At 40.2% G+C, this 18,977-nt stretch overlaps 1 protein-coding gene across 7 annotated transcripts in view; it reads left to right on the forward strand.

The window, feature by feature from the left end:
- AIG1 (androgen induced 1) overlaps positions 1 to 18,977 on the forward strand; it is a 260,489-nt gene that overhangs the window by 110,838 nt on the left and 130,674 nt on the right. For all 7 annotated transcript variants that reach the window (XM_068984916.1, XM_068984915.1, XM_068984920.1 and 4 more), the window contains exon 3: positions 2,797 to 2,898. In XM_068984916.1, the coding sequence (XP_068841017.1) occupies positions 2,797 to 2,898 (102 nt within the window). The remainder of the gene's footprint in view (positions 1 to 2,796; positions 2,899 to 18,977) is intronic.

Below are 18,977 nucleotides of genomic sequence, written 5' to 3' on the forward strand. Positions count from 1 at the left end.
TGAATACTTTCCCTAAGTAGAGAAGGCAAGGATGCTCAGTCTTCATCACTTCTAGTCAACATTGTTCGATAAGAAAAGAAAAACAAGTAAAACAGCATACAAATTGTAAAGAAAGAGGAAAAATCTGTCATTTGCAGATCATGTTCATATAAAACTGAAACTAATTTATGACATAATTACTCAAATTACTAAGTGAATTTTGAACAGACACAGGATACCATGTCAATATACAAAAAGCATTTGTATATAATAGAGAAATTTGAATAGAGGATTCTTAATATGCCACCAACAAACAATGTAAAAAAGAAATTTAAAGCTATCTACAATAGCAGAAAAAAACATGAAATGCTTAGTGATAGATTTAACAAAATATGTGCAAGAGCTGTACACCCAGAACTATAAGCAGTGAGAAATTAAAAATCTTAATAAATGGAGGCATAATTGTGCTGATAGGTTAGAAGACTCATTACGGTTAAGATGTCATCATTTCTCTTCATATTGAATATATTGATTCAGTACAGTTCTAGTCAGAATTTGAGGACAATGTTTTTGTATGAATTCACAAGCTGAGATTCTGAAAAATTAAGTGAAAAAGCAAAGGACTTAAAATAGCCAAAACAATTTTGGAAAAGAAGACTAGAAAGCAAATGGAAATCTAAGGAATCTAAGATGGCCCCAAAATTCTGCTCCCTTCTACGCAGGCCTGTACGGTCCCCTCCCCTTGCGTGTGGACGGGGCCTTGTGTCTGTGATGGGATGTCACTGTCTTGATTAAAGTACCTTATGTGGCAAAAGTAAACAGGTTTCCACCTATGACTCCATCCAGGATTGAAATGGTTTTGTGCCTGTGTATGGATCGCCAGGCCAGTTGTCAAACTGGTTCTCACCCTACAGAAACAAATACCTCTTAACCATCTCTCTGGTCAAGAGTACACACATTTATTGCACAGTCTTTCCTCCAGGGTCAGACTCAAGAAAGAGACCCACACAGGCCCTGAGGCATACTTGTGCCTATTCAGGCAGGAAATTCCAGGGTCATGGCTTCCCAGGATGTGGTTTAGCAAAGGAGGGGCATACAGGCTCTGGGTAGACCAGCCATGTGGACCTGGGATTGCTTTACTCCATGGGGAGAGAGGAAGGTTCCAGGTGCCTGGAGCAGACCCTTGCAAAACAGAACATCTCAAACTTTGATGTGCACAGGAATGACCTCAGGATCTTATCAAAATCCAGGGTCAAAACCTATCAGGCTGGGACCTGGCATTCTGCTAAAAAGCTCTCAGGTGGCGTGGGTGCTGCTGATCCAGGGACCATGCTTTGAGTAACAAAGCTATAAAGCATGGCGCCCACCCAGATCTGAGGACAGGGAACCCTGATATTCAGTGCACATGAAGTTAGTGGTGGAGTGAACAAACCCAAATTGTGGATAATTCAAAAATTATTTGTTGTACTTGGAAAGATCCTGATGATAATTAGCATTAAGCTAATAATACATTTTTTTTCTTTTTTCTTTTTGTGCATTTATCCACTGAATAAACACAGTTGCCCCAAAAGCAAGATAAATAACTAGGGACCATACTCTGGTATTAAACTACATTTGTTATCTACAATTACTATTGTAATTATCATTCAGTGTGTTTTATGAAACAGTAAATGTTCATAACATCCTAGATTTTAAGGGTGAACTTTTTCAAGCTAAGATTTTCCATGTGATAACTTACACACTTGGAAATAAACTTTGGTACCCTTCTGGTTTATAACATGGAGCTATAAACACCAGGAGTTTTATAAAAAGTGGCAATAAAATAGATATTATTAATAAAATGTCAGGGCATGGATGCCTTATGAGAAATGAGATAAAATTGTTCCTACTTAATATTCTTGCTGCATTTTATCATTCTGTAGTATTTATTATTTTGAGACATAACTCTGAAGAGACTTTGAGACTTCCCTCTGAGATGGTTCATTCTCTTTTCATGCTACATTTATAGACTATTTACAAAAGCATTCACTTAAAAAAAATTCTATGGTGAAAGTTAAGACCTTGGGCCGTTTGTTTCTTTATCTGAGCTTCTTCTCTCACCATTAGTTTGAGAAAGGTAAAATAATCAATTGAGTACACTTTTGACGATGAGGTTGCTGATGGGTCAAAGTAAACCCCTGGCATCAAGATGAATTTATGAGCTATTCCAAGAGAATTAGGAATCTTCCTTTCCTCTCTGTATACTCTGCTTCTCAGTGCCACTAAAGCCCTTGCTTTAAGCTATATAAATTAATACATTTGCTGGAAATGTGACTTTAGGACATTTTATAGCAGTGATTTCAATGCTGTTAGTGGTGAAATAGAAACTTGAGAATGTGAAGATTAATTTAAACCACATGATGGGTTCAAGGAAAATACACTACAACTTCTTGAGTGTGTTCTAACTCTGTACAGTGGGGAATGGGATCCAAAAAACCACCAATGAACTTTTAAACCCTCTTGAGGGGAATCAAACCAACACAATTAGCCCTGGAAGGAAGCTGTTCCAGATGACAGACAGACCATCTCTCTGTCTCGCTCACAAACAGCCCTGTGCCTGAGAACACAGTTGGGAGATCAAGGAGAGAGGAAGAACCCCAACAGTTACCACTAATGGGATGAAGTTAGAACGATCTTTCCAGTTATTAGCTGGCTTACTGATTTATCTCTCATTGTAAATTAAGTTTTGTTGGGTTCTTTGAACAACAGAAAACCAACCAGTTGTATGCTGTGGACAGTTGGTGCCTTTGAAATAAAAGGATTTCTTTTCCCTTCCAGTTCGTTGTAGCGGTGTTCTGGATCATTTATGCCTATGACAGAGAGATGATTTACCCGAAATTGCTTGATAATTTTATCCCAGGGTGGCTGAATCATGGAATGGTAAGTGAACAAAAACAAATTATTTCTTTTTATTAAAAAAAATCTACTAAAGAGCTGTTTTCTAATTCAAACTGTCAATAAAATCTAGCGAAGTAGCTGTGAAATGGAAATTATAGTGAGACTATAGTTAGAGAAGAAAACTGAATGTAAATTTTAAAAATGTCTTCTCATGACATTGAGTCACTATTAAAACTGTAGAAACTGAATCCATGGTTTATGAGAGGTGTCAGTTGTGTTAGTTATAATACAATTGGCTCATTCCAAGATGGATTTAATTTCCGTACCATTCAAAGGCTTGTCCTCTATTGGAGATGGAGGATTGATTCCCACCTGCACCACTATGGATACCCTATAGTCCATGGAATTCTCCAGGCCAGAATACTGGAGTGGGTAGCCTTTCCCTTCTCCAGGGGTCTTCCCAACCCACGGCTCAAACCCAGGTCTCCGCATTGCGGGTAGATTCTTTACCAGCTGAGCCACAAGGGAAGCCCAAGAATACTGGAGTGGGTAGCCTATCCCTTCTCCAGCGGATCTTCCCAAGCCGGGAATCGAACTGGGGTCTCCTGCACTGCAGGCAGTTCTTTAGCAACTGAGCTATCAGGGAAGCCCATGCCTCCTCCACATCACATCAGTGAGACTGTGTTGAAAGTGGCTAATGTACTTGAAGAATTTCCCCCTGGAGGAGCGGCAGGCTGTTACTTTCCCTGGGAGGGCTGCTGCAGACATTGAAGGTGTCTTGTCGGGTTCCGTTCATCCCAGGTGTTTGCCTATGGCTGTGACGTCTTTTCCTTCTTCACGGTCTAATTGTTTTGAACACTTTAGACTTGATATTACCTTCACAAGTTTCAAATAAAATACTTTATGCAGTTTGCGCATCACTTGACAAAATTTGAGGATATATTTTCTGCAGAGGAATTTTGTGTTGTCTTCCCTATCCATCTCTGGAATTGAGTGCTGTTTCATTTATTAACTTAAGAAGCTCACATTTCTTGGTTGCGTCAATTTTTAGAACATGTCCCTGAGTACTCCTAGTGAAAGGGCAGCCCATGGCAGAAATTATAGGGAAATGAAGAACTGGAAATCACGTGTCTGAGGTTCAAAATAAGTGTTTCCCTTCTCCCCCCAGATTTGGTATATTTTAAGAAAAGTGGTGTGTAGTAACAAACAAACATTATTGTACTGAGGAGTGAGCGTTGATCAAACCTTTTGTAAGCCAACTCCTCAAAAGTAGCACATCTCAGAGAACTGGAATTTTCCTTGAGTCCAATTCGAGCCACACTGTAGAAGGATTAACATGGCACCTCAGGTCTAGTTAAAAACAGATTAATCAGTTTGAGCTTCTTGTCAATTGAATGTAAACATGTCCAGAGCCTGACATGGTTACTCTGCCTCTCTCTAGCATATCTCTTTTCTTAAATATGGAAATACACTCCGAACTCCCAAGTCTTTGCAGTCCTCCGCCCACAATGCCCTTTCCATTCTTCACTGGGAATCTCCTGCTCATGTTGCCAGCGTATATACTGTTTTCTTTATGGAGCCTTTCCCCACTCTCACAAGCCAAGTTCACTCTGCTATTAGCTGTGCTTGCCTGGCACTTTTATATCTCCATGGTACATGTCTGTATCCCCCACGAAGATGTTATGTGGTTAGTGCAAATTGGTAGCCTTTGAATCCTAAGTCTTTGCCTAGCCACCTGGCATATAGGAGGACCAGTACATATTCATTAGATTGATGACTAATTCAGTACAGCCAGTCCCCACAATTCTTTGCCAGTAAATACTAATAGCTACTATTTTTTGAGACCCTACTATGTGCCAGGCTATATAGTTTAATCTCCACAGTGGTTCTATGACCTTTTTACAGAAGAAGAAACTGAAGCTTAGAAAGTTTCCAACACCAGAAGGGCTTTAGAAGTATAATAGTGTCCTGGGCAATTTGGCCTGTTGTCTACATCCCTAAACTATACGGTGTTACATTCTAGCCAGAGAATAAATCACAATCTTTGCAGATCCTGGTGCTACTTAATGTTTGGAGTGAATGGTTTGTTCAATATGTATGTAGTTGTTAGAACTTCAGCTGGACGCTTCTAATTTTCCCTTGACTCACCTTAATGGGTTAAAATTCTGACTCTTGGAGGAAACACTACTTAGAAATGCAAGGAGGATTTGAGTGACACAGATATTTAGGAAAGGGAAAAGATAAATTAATGAACATGTCAAGTCCTCTTAACATGAGATCAGTAGATTTCTTCTCAATGAATTTTGTCTCATGAAAAGTCATGACCATTTCTTGGCCTTTTTTCTTGTTCCAATTCATGGTTCAAGAATTGCTAACAAAAAAGTTACATCTGGTGGCTAAGGAATATTTTGTAATATTAAACAATTTATATTACTCTAAATATGTATAGATGAAACTTTAAATACAACATACATAAAACATGATGCTGATTCTTTGGATTGGCAATTAAAATATGAACATTAAATACTGCAATCACAAATAATTTAATTCATGATTATTATAAAAATGTATAATACAATTTATGAAACATCAAAAAATTAAGTCAGCATTTTCAGCTTTGTTTAAATTGTATTTAATTTTAATAGGTACTTTTGAATATCTAATTATAAAAATATGAAAATAATTCATTACAATTTTTACATTTATTTGATGCTCATATTTTGATGAAAGCATTCAAATTATATACACTTTAGTTATAATTATATTCTGTTTTTAATTGATGTTTTTGTTAATGTTTTAATGATATTTTGTTAATACAGTAGAGCTCAACTTTTGTGAGAATTTCCATTATTAAGAAAAAGGGCATGGCAACCCACTCCAGTATTCTTGCCTGGAGACTCCTATGAACAGAGGATGGCAGGCTACAGTCCATGGGGTCACAGAGAGTTGGACACGACTGAAGTTACTTAGGACACATGCACAAATTTGCTGAAATAAAATTGGGAGTATTTGCATTATACTGAATATTTATATTTGTAATTATTAAATTTTACTACTCAACCATATTTTTCAATTTTGTTTTACAAAAATATATCTAATAACGTTGGAGGATAGAATATATTTTGTTTAATACTTTCTAGGTTTAATTTGTAACTTTCACATATTTCTGCAAATGGCTTACAGCCCTCCAGGCCTGTTTGCTATTATTGCCTGCTTAGGTTGTTATAAATATAAGAATTCCAAGAGAGAATGTACTGTGTTCTTACATATAGAATCACATTCATTGTTTGAAGGATCTCAACATCATTTCTAGGGATCCAGAGTGCTGTACCACAGAACTGAGATACAATGTATAAGTCTATCATGGCACTATTTCAGGAGAATCAAGTCAGTCTTGAATTTACAGCATTCCAAATAGGCATAAGAGAACACTTACAGGGTCTGAAATTCACAGGGGTTTCAATTTTGATTTTCACTGAAGTTGCCAGAAGTTAGACATGATTAGAACTAAAGGAAAATATTCTCTCTCTTTCTTTCCATTGTCTTTTTGTTTGCTCTCAGCAATCCTAGAATTTATTTGCAGAAGAGGAGAGGAAATGGCTGACTGGAAGGGTAATATACCCTTGCTGTGCAAACAGTAGGTCATCTCCAGGCCCATTTAAGTAGTAGTATATGCACACACACATGCACACCACACGAAGAATTTTAATTTATTACAACTAAAAATACAAGCATGTAAAGGATGGCACTTTTAACTAGAGTCAGCTCAATATCCAAAACAAAAATGTTTCTGTCCTTGCAACCCTATTTACCTTTGTATTCCCAGCAATTCAAACAGCGCACAGTGCCTATTAGACCTTCACTTAGTGTCAGTGATAAAAAAGATGCTTTTGTATTTACTTTTCAAACTTAGAAGAATGTCAACAATTATTTCTTTCTATCACCTTTTATTCTCAGTCCACTGATAATCAGACAAAGAGAAAACAGAAGTGATATCAGCAAATGAATCAGAGTTTCCAAAATGTAATGTTGTGGTAGGATCTTCATGGCTGCCACATATGGAGGCCGATAGAGTCGGACACGACTGAGCGACTTCACTTTCACGTTTCACTTTCATGCATTGGAGAAGGAAATGGCAAGCCACTCCAGTGTTCTTGCCTGGAGAATCCCAGGGACGAGGAAGCCTGGTGGGAGGCCGTCTATGGGGTCGCACAGAGGTGGACATGACTGAAGCAACTTAGCAGCAGCAGCAGCAGCAGCAGCTAGCATTTATTGAAAACTTTCCACATGCAAAGCACCCTGGTAGGCACTGTGTAGTTACCAGACGAGAAAAACAAGTGCAATTTTAAAGAATGGGAAAGGCATGTTTGAAGTGGATGAAGGTATTTATTAATAAGTAAGAAAACCATTTCCCAGACCAACAGAGCATCCCCAGTAGGTTGTGTTCACTTACACTAGAAGAAGCAATGTTGTTATTCTGGCTTATTTCTTGGATGCAAAAGTAGAACCGTGAACGTTTCTCTTTTGCTGAGTATAATTTTAAAGCATTGTCAATGGAGTAAATATACATTAAAAGCAATAAATAAATATTTAAACTCTAGAAAGATTGCAGACTCTCAGTGATGCTATAATAGGAAAAGCAACAATAAGACAGTCTCCTAGCTTATGGAAGACCTGATTAATGTTTATAAAGTGCTTTTGAAATTTCAAGCACTGCAAAAGTTTCAGTTCAGTTCAGTCGCTCAGTCGTGTCCGACTTTTTGCGACCCCATGAATCACAGCACACCAGGCCTCCCTGTCCATCACCAACTCCTGGAATTCACTCAGACTCACGTCCATCGAGTCAGTGATGCCATCCAGCCATCTCATCCTCTGTCGTCCCCTTCTCCTCCTGCCCCCAATCCCTCCCAGCATCAGAGTCTCTTCCAGTGAGTCAACTGTTCTCATGAGGTGGCCAAAGTACTGGAGTTTCAGCTTTAGCATCATTTCTTCCAAAGAACACCCAGGGCTGATCTTCAGAAAGGACTGGTTGGATCTCCTTGCAGTCCAAGGGACTCTCAAGAGTCTTCTCCAACACCACAGTTCAAAAGCATCAATTCTTTGGCACTCAGCTTTCTTCACAGTCCAACTCTCACATCCATACGTGACCACTGGAAAAACCATAGCCTTGACTAGACAGACCTTTGTTGGCAAAGCAATGTCTCTGCTTTTGAATATACTATCTAGGTTGGTCATAACTTTTCTTCCAAGGAGTAAGCGTCTTTTAATTTCATGGCTGCAGTCACCATCTGCAGTGATTTTGGAGCCCCCCAAAATGAAGTCTGACACTGTTTCCACTGTTTCCCCATCTATTTGCCATGAAGTGATGGGACCAGATGCCATGAACTTCTTTTCTGAATGTTGAGCTTTAAGCCAACTTTTTCACTCTTCACTTTCACTGTCATCAAGAGGCGTTTTAGTTCCTCTTCACTTTCTGCCATAAGGGTGGTGTCATCTGCTTATCTGAGGTTATTGATATTTCCCAGCAATCTTGATTCCAGCTTGTGCTTCTTCCAGCCCTGCGTTTCTCATGATGTACTCTGCATATAAGTTAAATAAACAGGGTGACAATATACAGCCTTGACGTACTCCTTTTCCTATTTGGAACCAGTCTGTTGTTCCATGTCCCGTTCTAACTGTTGCCTCCTGACCTGCATACAGGTTTCTCAAGAGGCAGGTCAGGGATATTATTTTTATCCCACAGATCTTTAAGCAGACATGACCTGGATGCTCTTATCATCACAGCGGAGTTATTAATTCCCTATATAATTTATCAGGAGACAGAAAATAAGTCCCACCTCTCCTCATGCTTGATTTGTCAGTCGTTCTTGTTATATGTAACTGATCCTCAAGAGAACCTTAATTTAGGCAAATGTTTATTCTGTTCAATATTATTTTGACATTTGGTAATTACTAAAGTTCTTGTACATCTGTCTTTTCCAGAAGAGAAGGCATTAAATACTGCTTGGATGATCATTGGTTTTGTAGAAACTCAGATTTGATGTTCTTCTTTTGGTAAATAATAAAGCTTACGGAAATTTTCCATGTCTGGGATACAAGGATTATGCATTTCATTGCCCATAGAGTCTGCCATGCTGACATTGTATATTTCATAAAATAAACTGTTGATTGAAAGAATACCTTCTTTTTCATATGAAAAAAACTGACCTTTCTCAATTTTCCCAGCATATTCTAAAGTAACTAGAAGATATCTGGAAATTTTCAAAAATAAAAGTGAGACTGAAGCAGAGGTTAGAAATTTCTTGGGAACCTCTTTCTAAGGCTCCCAGTGGACCTCCCAAAGAAAACAAAGAAGACCCCAAAGAGCGAGGAGAGGTACAAAATTACTAAAGTCTGTTTTTGTGTGCAAGCTTTTTTCATAATCAATGTTACTGATTTTAGCTTTTTCCGCTGTGAATTTCATTTGTGATCATTAGTTCTGCCAGGCCACTGGGCTTGGGGTGTCAGATGTTGTCAGTCTAAATTTTGGCTTGAAGACTTGATTATTCCATCTCTTTAAATCAGTAATGTAAGATATTTAATTTTAGCTTTTATCATTATTTTTATTATTTATCATTTCAATCAGAAGTATTGTAAATTGAGAAGAATGTATTCTTTTAAATGATATTTGAGACATTTAAACAAGTTTGTGAGGTAGAGAGACAGAGGTTTTTCTGGTTCCATGTATGAGGAACTTGGGATTTGCAACTCAATCATAACAAGTAAAAAGCTGAACAGATTGAGAAATCATCAACTCCTCTTGGATCCATGTGAGAGTGGAGAACATAGAGCATGCTGCTGCCCCAAGGTCAGTGAGACCAACCATCAGATACAGAGAATAACAAACAAACTGCAGCAGAGTCTCCTGAGTGGAAACCACCGTAGGAACCAGGGCCATGGGAGGGAAACCTGAACGCTAGTTGGTGGATTGCTGGAGGCTCGGAGAGGATAACCTGAGAGTGAAAAGATCCAGGGCTGCCTGGGCATAGAGAGGTTCGCACAATATTTTGAGATTTACCTCCAGGAGCTCAACCAGATTCCCACAGTAAATTTCAGAGAAACATTCCTTCCTGCTTCCAGCAGAGGGAAAAGAAAAGGAACTATTGTGAGATACACCGAAACACACAGCTCTTGACAAGGCCTGACCTCAAGGGAAACTAGTTAGCCAGAGCCTAACCTGCTGGGGTTGGAGAAGGCAATGGCACCCCATTCCAGTACTCTTGCCTGGAAAACCTCATGGACGGAGGAGCCTGGTGGGCTGCAGTCCACGGGGTCACTAAGAGTCGGACATGACTGAGCGACTTCACTCTCACTTTTCACTTTCATGCATCGGAGAAGGAAATGGCAACCCTCTCCAGTGTTCCTGCCTGGAGAATCCCAGGGATGGGGGAGCCTGGTGGGCTGCTGTCTATGGGGTCACACAGAGTCGGACACAACTGAAACAACTTAGCAGCAGCAGCAGCAACCTGCTGGGGTATCATCAGAACCTAACTGACCTGGCAGGAGGGACATAACTAACTCCGCCTGGCTCTAGCCTTTCTGTCCTGCCTATGGGAAGGAGGGGAGAAGCCTGAGAAACGCTTGGGAAGTTCATGATCCAGAAGCACAGTCTCACTGAAAGATTGAAGTGTCTATAGTGCTAATCATAGGGCTATAGAACATTTCTCCTCCCGACGCCTCACCACCATATTACTAAAGGCCTTTTATAGCAGTTCCTTTTATTCAGCACATCATGTCCACCTATCAAGGAAAAAAAAATCACAAGGCATACCAAAAGACAACAAGCACAATTAGAAGAGACAGAGCAAGGATCAGAGCCAGACATGGTAAGGATATTGGGATTATCAGGCTGGGAATTTAGAACAACTATGATGGGTCTTCCTCAGTGATCCAGTGAATTCCACACTCCAAAGGCAGGGGACCCAGGTTCAATCTCTAGTCAGGGAACTACATCTCACATGCTGTAACTAAGAGTTCGCGTGCCCAGTTAAAGATCCCGTATGCTGCAATGAAGCTTGAAGATTCCATATGCCACAACTAAGAGTTTGCATGCCCAACTAAAGATCCCATATGCTTCAGTGAAGCTTGGAGATCCCAGGTGCCACAACTAAAACCTAGCACAGCCGAATGAATATTAAATAAATAAGCTACTATGATTAATATGCTAAGGATTTTAATGGATAAAGTAGGCATCATGCAAGAACAGATGGGCAGTATAAACTGAGAGATGAAAATCCTCAGAAAGAGCCAAGAAGTGCTAGCAATAAAAACACTGTAACAGAAATGAAGAATGCTTTTGATGGGCTTATTAGTAGACTAGACACAGCTGAGGAAAGAACCTGTGACCTAGAAGACGTATCAATAGAATCCTCAGAAACCAAAAAGTAAAGAGAGCAAAGACTGAAAAAACAGATATCCAAGGACTGTGGGATAATGACTAAAGGTATAACAGATGCATGATGGGATTACCAAAAGGAGAAGAAAGAGAAAGAAACAGAAGAAATATGATGGAGAATTTCCCTCAAATTAAATTCAGACCTTAAACCACAAATCCAGGAAGCTCAGCGAACACCAAGCAGGATAAAGGCCAAAAAAACTATGCCTAGGAGTATCACTGTTAAACTACAGAAAATCAGAGATAATGAAAAAAAAAAAATCCTGAAAGAAGCAAGAAAGAAGTGGAAAGGAGGAGACAGAGGCTGGGATGAGGAAGGGGCAGAATAGGGAGAAGAGAAAATAAAGGAGGGACCATTGTGACTGAGAAGAGAAACGGCTGCAGAAAGGGGCCCATGGAGTAAGGAGATGAGAAAGAGGAAGACTAGGGGAAAGGGGGTTAAAAATACCCTAGGGTAAAGAAGGCACGATGGCAAGGCCAAATCACGTGGTTTCTTATACCATGTCTCCTTTATAGCTTCTGAATTTCGGGATTAATTTTTCTCTCTGCAGTACCTGGCATAGCCCTTGGCATAGTATAGGTACCCAGTAATCATCTGATGAAACAATAGATGTTAGTAGTTTGAGCTGGCCTCTGTTCTGTTCCTTGAACACACCAGACACCCTTCTTGTCTTAGAATGCTCTCCCTTGGAGATCTGCTTGATTCACTTCTTCGCCTCCCTCAAATCTTTGCTCAGTCTCACTTTCTCAATAAGGCTTACTCTGAGCAGCTTATTAGGCATTGCAATTGCCCCCAACCCCCCGGAATCCCCTTACCTTGCTGTCTACTCCCCTCATGGCATTAAATGTCCTTGACATATTATATGGTTTTGTTATTTGTTGTATTTATGGCTTATTGTCTATCTCCCTCTGCTAGAATGTAATTTCCATAAAGACAGGGATCTTTGTTTCAGGGACTGATTTATCCCAGGCTCCTAGAACAGTGCCTGATTTGTTGCATAAATGAATCAACTTTATCAATATTCTATGTCCATGCTTTCTCTTGTTCTCTTTTATCCCACTCTTTTTTTTTCCCTTCCATACTTGTTGACAGAGAGTGTGATTCCAAACCATTTACTTTATTCCTAACTTGTACTTCACTTCACTTTTCAAATTCATTTTCACTGCAGCCAAATCTTATGTGCATGGCCTTCTGTCCCCCCAAGGGTCTTGTTGGTTGTACATATATTGTTCTTCCTGCCTGAAATAGCCAGAATTGATGTCTGAAGAACACATCATGGGTCTCTGGAACATTTAAGAGCTATAGGCCAGGTAAATAATAGCTTGGATCAAATGTATTGAAAAGCTCTTCAATATATTGATTATTTTATCTGGGTACTGGTTATTTTTCCTCTAGGGTAATAGTCAGACAATGCTTTTTAAAGCAACTTCCTGGCATCACAAATTCCTTTGTAGAACTGATTTTCCATGCAAGGGTAGAATTCAAGGCTATTACTTGGCTTACACCCTACTCTTTTCTTTGCTACATTTAATAGATGAGCAGGCCCAGCAGTAGTGCGAGTTCATCAAAAGGTCTATAAATTATATTCAGATATTTTGGGGTCAGCAAAACCCAACGTGTGGTTTACTCAAGTGTTTTTACCCCTAATCCTTAAATCCATAGATATTTCAAAGTAAACTTCATTCATGTGTTTCCCATTCATTTGCCCTTAGCCCTTCATAATTGGGGGAGGGGTGGAGACAGGCAGAAAGGTATTGTCCTAGGAACTGGCTTCCTTCTTCACTACCACAGACAGATCATTCATTAGCCACAGACCTAACTCCTTGGCAGAAGTCCATCCCTATATCCTTTCCAGTTCCCTTTTAATTGAAGCTCCAACCTCAGCAAGCATCAGTGATGGCTGCCAAAGAAAGTGAAGTGGAAAAAAGCTGCATTTTCTATCACAGAGGCACAGAATTCCAGAATCTTAGACTTGGGAAGTGACTGTAAAGATCATCTGGTGCATACTGCATGTGATATTTAAATCACTTGAATAATATCCTGGCAGATTCAGCCTCTGCTTCAGCATCTCTGGTGATGAAACTTCAACAGTGGACCAAGACTCTGGGGTCTTCAGCTTAGGAAAAACTCTCATAAGATACTCAGTTCTTTTTAAGTACCGATCTGCCCAGTCCCTTCATCCATTATTCAAGATCAAAACACCAGTCCTGTTTGCACATGACTTCAGTCTGTGCCCTGCATGGATTGTTCCCAAGTCTGTACTTCCTGGTCCAACTTCTCATGAGGAATGACACTCTGCATTTGACATGAGGACCTTGAGAAAAACATATTAATATGTTAAACCATATAAATGTGTTGAAACAACCTCATGTAACCCCTCCTCTAAATCTTGTAATGCATCTTGCATTGCCTTCTCAACAATGGCAAGATGCATCTAAAATTCCTCTTTCTACCACACCCACCACGCTAGGTTGGCAAGCCGTGTCATCCGTACCTCCAAAGTAGCTGCCGAATCTGCTCCAGCCTTCTTACCTTCACCATCCTTCCTTTAGATCAAGGCGTCGTCATCAAATCAGCTGAACTGAGGCATCGAGCTCAATTAATCTCTCTGCCTCCCCACTGTCTCCTCTCCACACCTCTCTCCATATTGTTAATTTTCTAGAAGAACTGAGGTTCTGCAGCCCCTTTATATATTTCCTTCTCAGACATCACCTATGAGTCAAGTGGTCCAGAGGCTCCTCGGTGTCTGAGTGGGTCTTCTGACTGCACTTGTAACACTTGTTCCTACACCTGTGGTTTCTCTTATCACATTGTGTGATTACTGTTAACTTACTTGTTTACTCCTCCAATGAGCTATGAGGCCAAAAAGGAGAGCAACTTCTTTATTTCATCCTTTCCTCCAAAATCTAGCATAGACTCTAAGGTGAAGGGCACACTCAGTAGCTAACGTTTATTGAGGTACACAAGCCCTTTATCACACTGTCTTCCCTGACCAGGCTTCCGCTTGTCTACATTTGTTTTGACAGTTTTATGTGAGTTGGCAAGTGCTTGCTTATGAGTCCTTGTTTATTAGTCTTGTCCATGCTTCCATTAACTTTTTTGGCAGTTTCACCGCTGTTGTAGTTGTGTAGTCCCTAAGTCGTGTCCCACCGTTTTGCAGCCCCATGGATTGTAACCCACCAGGCTCCTCTGTCCATGGGATTTCCCAGGCAGGAACTGGAGTAGGTTGCCATTTCCTCCTCCAGGAGATCTTCCCGACCCAGGGATCAAACCTGGCAGGCGGGTTCTTTTCTGCTGAGCCACCAGGGAAGCCCAGTTTCACTAAATACTCTACACTAAAACTTCCACATCATTCTTACCTGACTGCTATGTGGTTAAGCTAAGATTTAAAGTTATTATTGTTAAATGCAGTGTGACTATAGGATAGGGGAGGCTACAAGGCTAAGAACTTGAGGATCATTGAATGGACATTCTGGGAGTTAATAAAATGATGGAATCTTTGTTCTGAGTCGCAGTGCCTAAGTTTGTGCCATTGCATTGAAGCTGCCTTGGAGACCACACTGAGGAAAGTCAGTAACAAAGCAATTGATTTGTCAGAGCAGTAAATTGTAACCACATTGTAACTGTGCTTGGAGAGGATGCTTGATTCTAAGATCAAGACAGGTATTTAAATGAAACTGCCATACCTGTGGCAGAACGAAAGAGCAGGCCACAGTAACTGTTACTGAAAATGGTGTCCACTTGTCCAAGCTCACCCCGCTGGTGAGTGGACTAGCTGGGGGTAGAATGCTGTGCTGCCCGACCCCATGGGACTTCCTGGCCCCAGAGCCTCTCCCCGTGGAGTGTCAACATCAATTTAAAGAGATGCCTTTCAATGTGCATTGTCATTATAGCTCACAAACATATTTCATGAAGACACTGGTAAACATATCTGGCATTTTAAATTATTTTCCTTTTCATCTGAGCAAGAGTGATTTTTTTCCCCATTGTTCTGCCATATCCATATTCAGAGAAGAAGCTTGTAATTAATGATCCAGTTAAAGTATGTTTTAACCCAAGTACAAAGATTGGCCGATTGGTGGAAATGTTTCCTTTTAATGCAAACTTTTTCATCCTTATCAAATACATTAATTCATGTGACCTGGTAATAGATCTAATTATCTTATATATCCAAGTGCTGCTGTTCACATTGCCACTATCTGTATATGTGGAATGAAAAGATTAATAAACATGCCTTTTATCAATCTTTATCAATTCCTTTTATCAACATTCCTTTCATCAATCCTTTTATCAACTCTCCTTTTATGAACTCTGAATATTCATCGGAAGGACTGATGCTGAAGCTGAAGCTCCAATAGTTTTGCCACCTGATGTGAGATGGCTGGATGGCATCACCGACTCAAAATCCATTGAAATGTTAGTGATTGAGTCAGTGATGCCATCCAACTCTCTCATCCTCTTTCACTCCCTTCTCCTCCTGCCCTCAGTCTTTCCTAGAATCAGGGTCTTTTCCAATGAGTTGGCTTTTCACGTCAGGTGGCCAAAGTATTGGAGCTTCAGCTTCAGCATCAGTCCTTCCAGTGAATATTCAGAGTTGATTTCCTTTAGGATTGACTGGTTTGATCTCCTTGGAGTAAAAGGGACTCTCAAGAGTCCTCTCCAATACCAGTTTGAAAGCATCAGTTCTTTAGCACTCAGCCTTCTCTGTGGTTCAACTCTCATCCATACACAACTACTGGAAAAGACATGGCTTTGACTATGCAGACCTTTGTCTGTAAAGTGTCGGTCGCTACAGTGTAGTGTACATAATTTAAGAGGCTAGTGACAGTAGAATTCTCTGCTCGGCAGTCTGTCTGTATTTCTCTGCTGAGTCCCACTAGCAGGGAATGTTTAACTTACTGTGGGAATTCATAAGATGGTAGCCATGGAAGTAAAGAGCCCCAGTGCCTGCCACACAGTAGGCCAAACACATGCAAGTCCTCTAAAATAGGATGGAGGATAAAGAGGATGTGGTGCATGTATCTAATGGAATATTACTCGGCCACAAAGAGGAACAAAATTTGGTCGTTTGTAGTGATGTGAATGAAACTAGAGCCTATCATACAGAGTGAAGCAAGTCAGAAAGACATTCTTGATTAATGTATACATATGCAATCTAGAAAAATGGTACTGATGAACCTGTTTTCAGGGCAAGAAAAGAGATGCAGAAGTAGAGAACAGACTTGTGGACAGAGTGGGGGAAGGCGAGTGCGGGACAGACTGAGAGAGCAGCATTGACATGTATCACTGCCATGTGTGAAATAGACGGCTGGTAGGAAGTTCCGTGTCACACAGGAGGCTCAGCTTGCTGCTCTGCAATGACCTTGAGGGGAAGGATGGGGGCTGTGTAGAGGGAGTAGCCATCCCCTTCTCCAGGGTATCTTCCTGACACAGGGATCGAACCTGGGTCTCCTGCATTGCAGGCAGATTCTTGATGGGTGAGCCACAAGGGAAGTCCAGTGGAAGGAGAGGAAGGCTCAAAAGGGAGGGACATATGTATACATATAGCTGATTCACCTTGTTGTACAGCAAAAGCTAACAGAACATTGTAAAGCAATTCTACTCCAATTAAAAAATAAAATAGGATGGGATAAGATAAAATATTAAAATGAAAATATTCTTTAGCTAATGATTTTAATTCATTATCAAATACTAAGTAACAAGTTAGTGTCAAGCTCTATCTAAAGCTTCCAGGGAAAGTGCCTGGGTGGAAATCTTGTATTTATTGCAACACAGAATTTGTATATACTCCTAACCTAAAAAGTTAATGATATATCTTAATAGCTCCTACAAAACGTAAACTATTTACCTTTGGACATAGACTTCAGGTCTTCTTTCTTTATTTTAAAGCATGTGCCCTCTGTTGCACTTCTTGAAAAGAACTTTGCTAAAACTCAGAATGTGACTGCTAATATTCACACATATGGCAAATATGAACTCATCAGACCACAGCTATTTTGCTGCATTCCACGGTGTCTCATTTATTTGTTTAATTTGCAGCTATAGCAACTAGATTCCACCACTTCAGGCTCTTACACAGACCTCCAGTCTGATCAGCTTGGTCAAAGCTTGGCACTCAGGACTGTACTCAATTGAAGACATATGCACAGACTCACTTACCACATTTTTTAACCCGGTTTTCACACTGGGTAATGTGTAATCTTTGCATAAAAATATGAAAAGCCACCGTCTGCACAGATAGTAGGCAATTAAAAGATGCTGCGACCTTCTTTTCTGTAACATTTCAAATCTTAAAGTTTTCTTGGCATGCTTTTCTGAAGCCCATCTGACTGTGAAGCAGGCTGCCTCTCCACAGAAGGCTCACTCCAGCAATGACTAATGGATTGACCTGGTGCCACACTAGTGTAGCTCCACGCATGCTGCTCTGCACAAGACAAGCATTTGGAAATGACCTTGAAACGAAGTTTTGCCAAGTTAGTGAAATATGGGCCTTCAAGGAGTGCCATTTCACCAGCCATTTCCAGAAGGGTCTTCACTGCATTGTCAAAACCTGGCCTTTTCATTTGGTATTGGTTTACCATGAGTGTTTAAGGAATAATACTCCCTCTTGATTTTATTAGTTGCAGTTTGTAACAGGTTGGAAAAATTAGGTAATGTTGAGAATCAGCTTCCCACTATTGTTTCTCTTAGGTGGTTTTTTTTTTTCTTTCAAACACTTGCTGAAGGAAAGGAGATGCTCAAAAGGTCCAACTATAAGCGGGGAGATGGGAGCTTAAAATGGAGAGTAACCTGCAAACAAGGGTGAAAATGCAGGTGGTGGATAGAGAAAAGACAGTAGGAAGAAGTAACTGGGTACTTGAAAACTGCCCAGTTGGTAGGATTTCATTTCATTGGATTTAGATTCCAGACAGGGAGTGTTTCTCTGATCTCAGTACACATCCATATAGTAATCTGTTGTAGTTGTTTGAAAATGTTCGTTGATGCTGACATCAGTTGTTACTATATGGTTTCCATTTTACTGAATGATCTGTTTATCTTAGTGCCCAGTGTCTCTAGATGGCGCTTCTCATGCTGGTGCAGTTGGCTGCTGACATTTCAGATCTGGATAATGAAGCTGTGCTTTCACCTTATTTGGAAGTCAGTGATCAAGCTGCTGTATTGGTACAACTTGGAAAGGTCCCCTTCAGCTTCTCCTCTTGTGACCTCACTTCAGCGAGGGACAGTTGTGACAGTCGAAAGGCAGGGTAGTCAAGATGGGCTATTGGAAGGGCCTTGGGGAGCAAGCCATTCCTCTTAATGCATTGTTAATTAATTCTCTTAATTCTTCATGACTTCTCTGAAGCCAGCTCTCAGACTTTTATGCAAAGTCAGATTCTACACTTTTATTTTTAAAAAAGAAAAAAGAAGAAAAGACTATCAATTCAACTCCTTTAGAATGCTCTAAGGAAACTGTGAAAAACCTCTGGCCAGTCTCATTTTTAAAATGCTGCTAATCCTCACTAAGTCATCCTGGGAAACATACATCTATAAGATCAGGGCAACATACTGTCAGCAGCAACTTCCCAGAACACTCCTTCTTACTTCATCTGGGATTTTTCAATAAGTAATTTGATATTTCTGCAAGTGTAAACTGGAATCACTAAAATGAAGGCATTTTTTCCTTATAAGCTCAAACCTTCCAGACTC

The sequence above is a fragment of the Capricornis sumatraensis genome, chromosome 13 (assembly GCF_032405125.1).
Source record: "Capricornis sumatraensis isolate serow.1 chromosome 13, serow.2, whole genome shotgun sequence".
Lineage (NCBI taxonomy): Eukaryota > Metazoa > Chordata > Mammalia > Artiodactyla > Bovidae > Capricornis > Capricornis sumatraensis.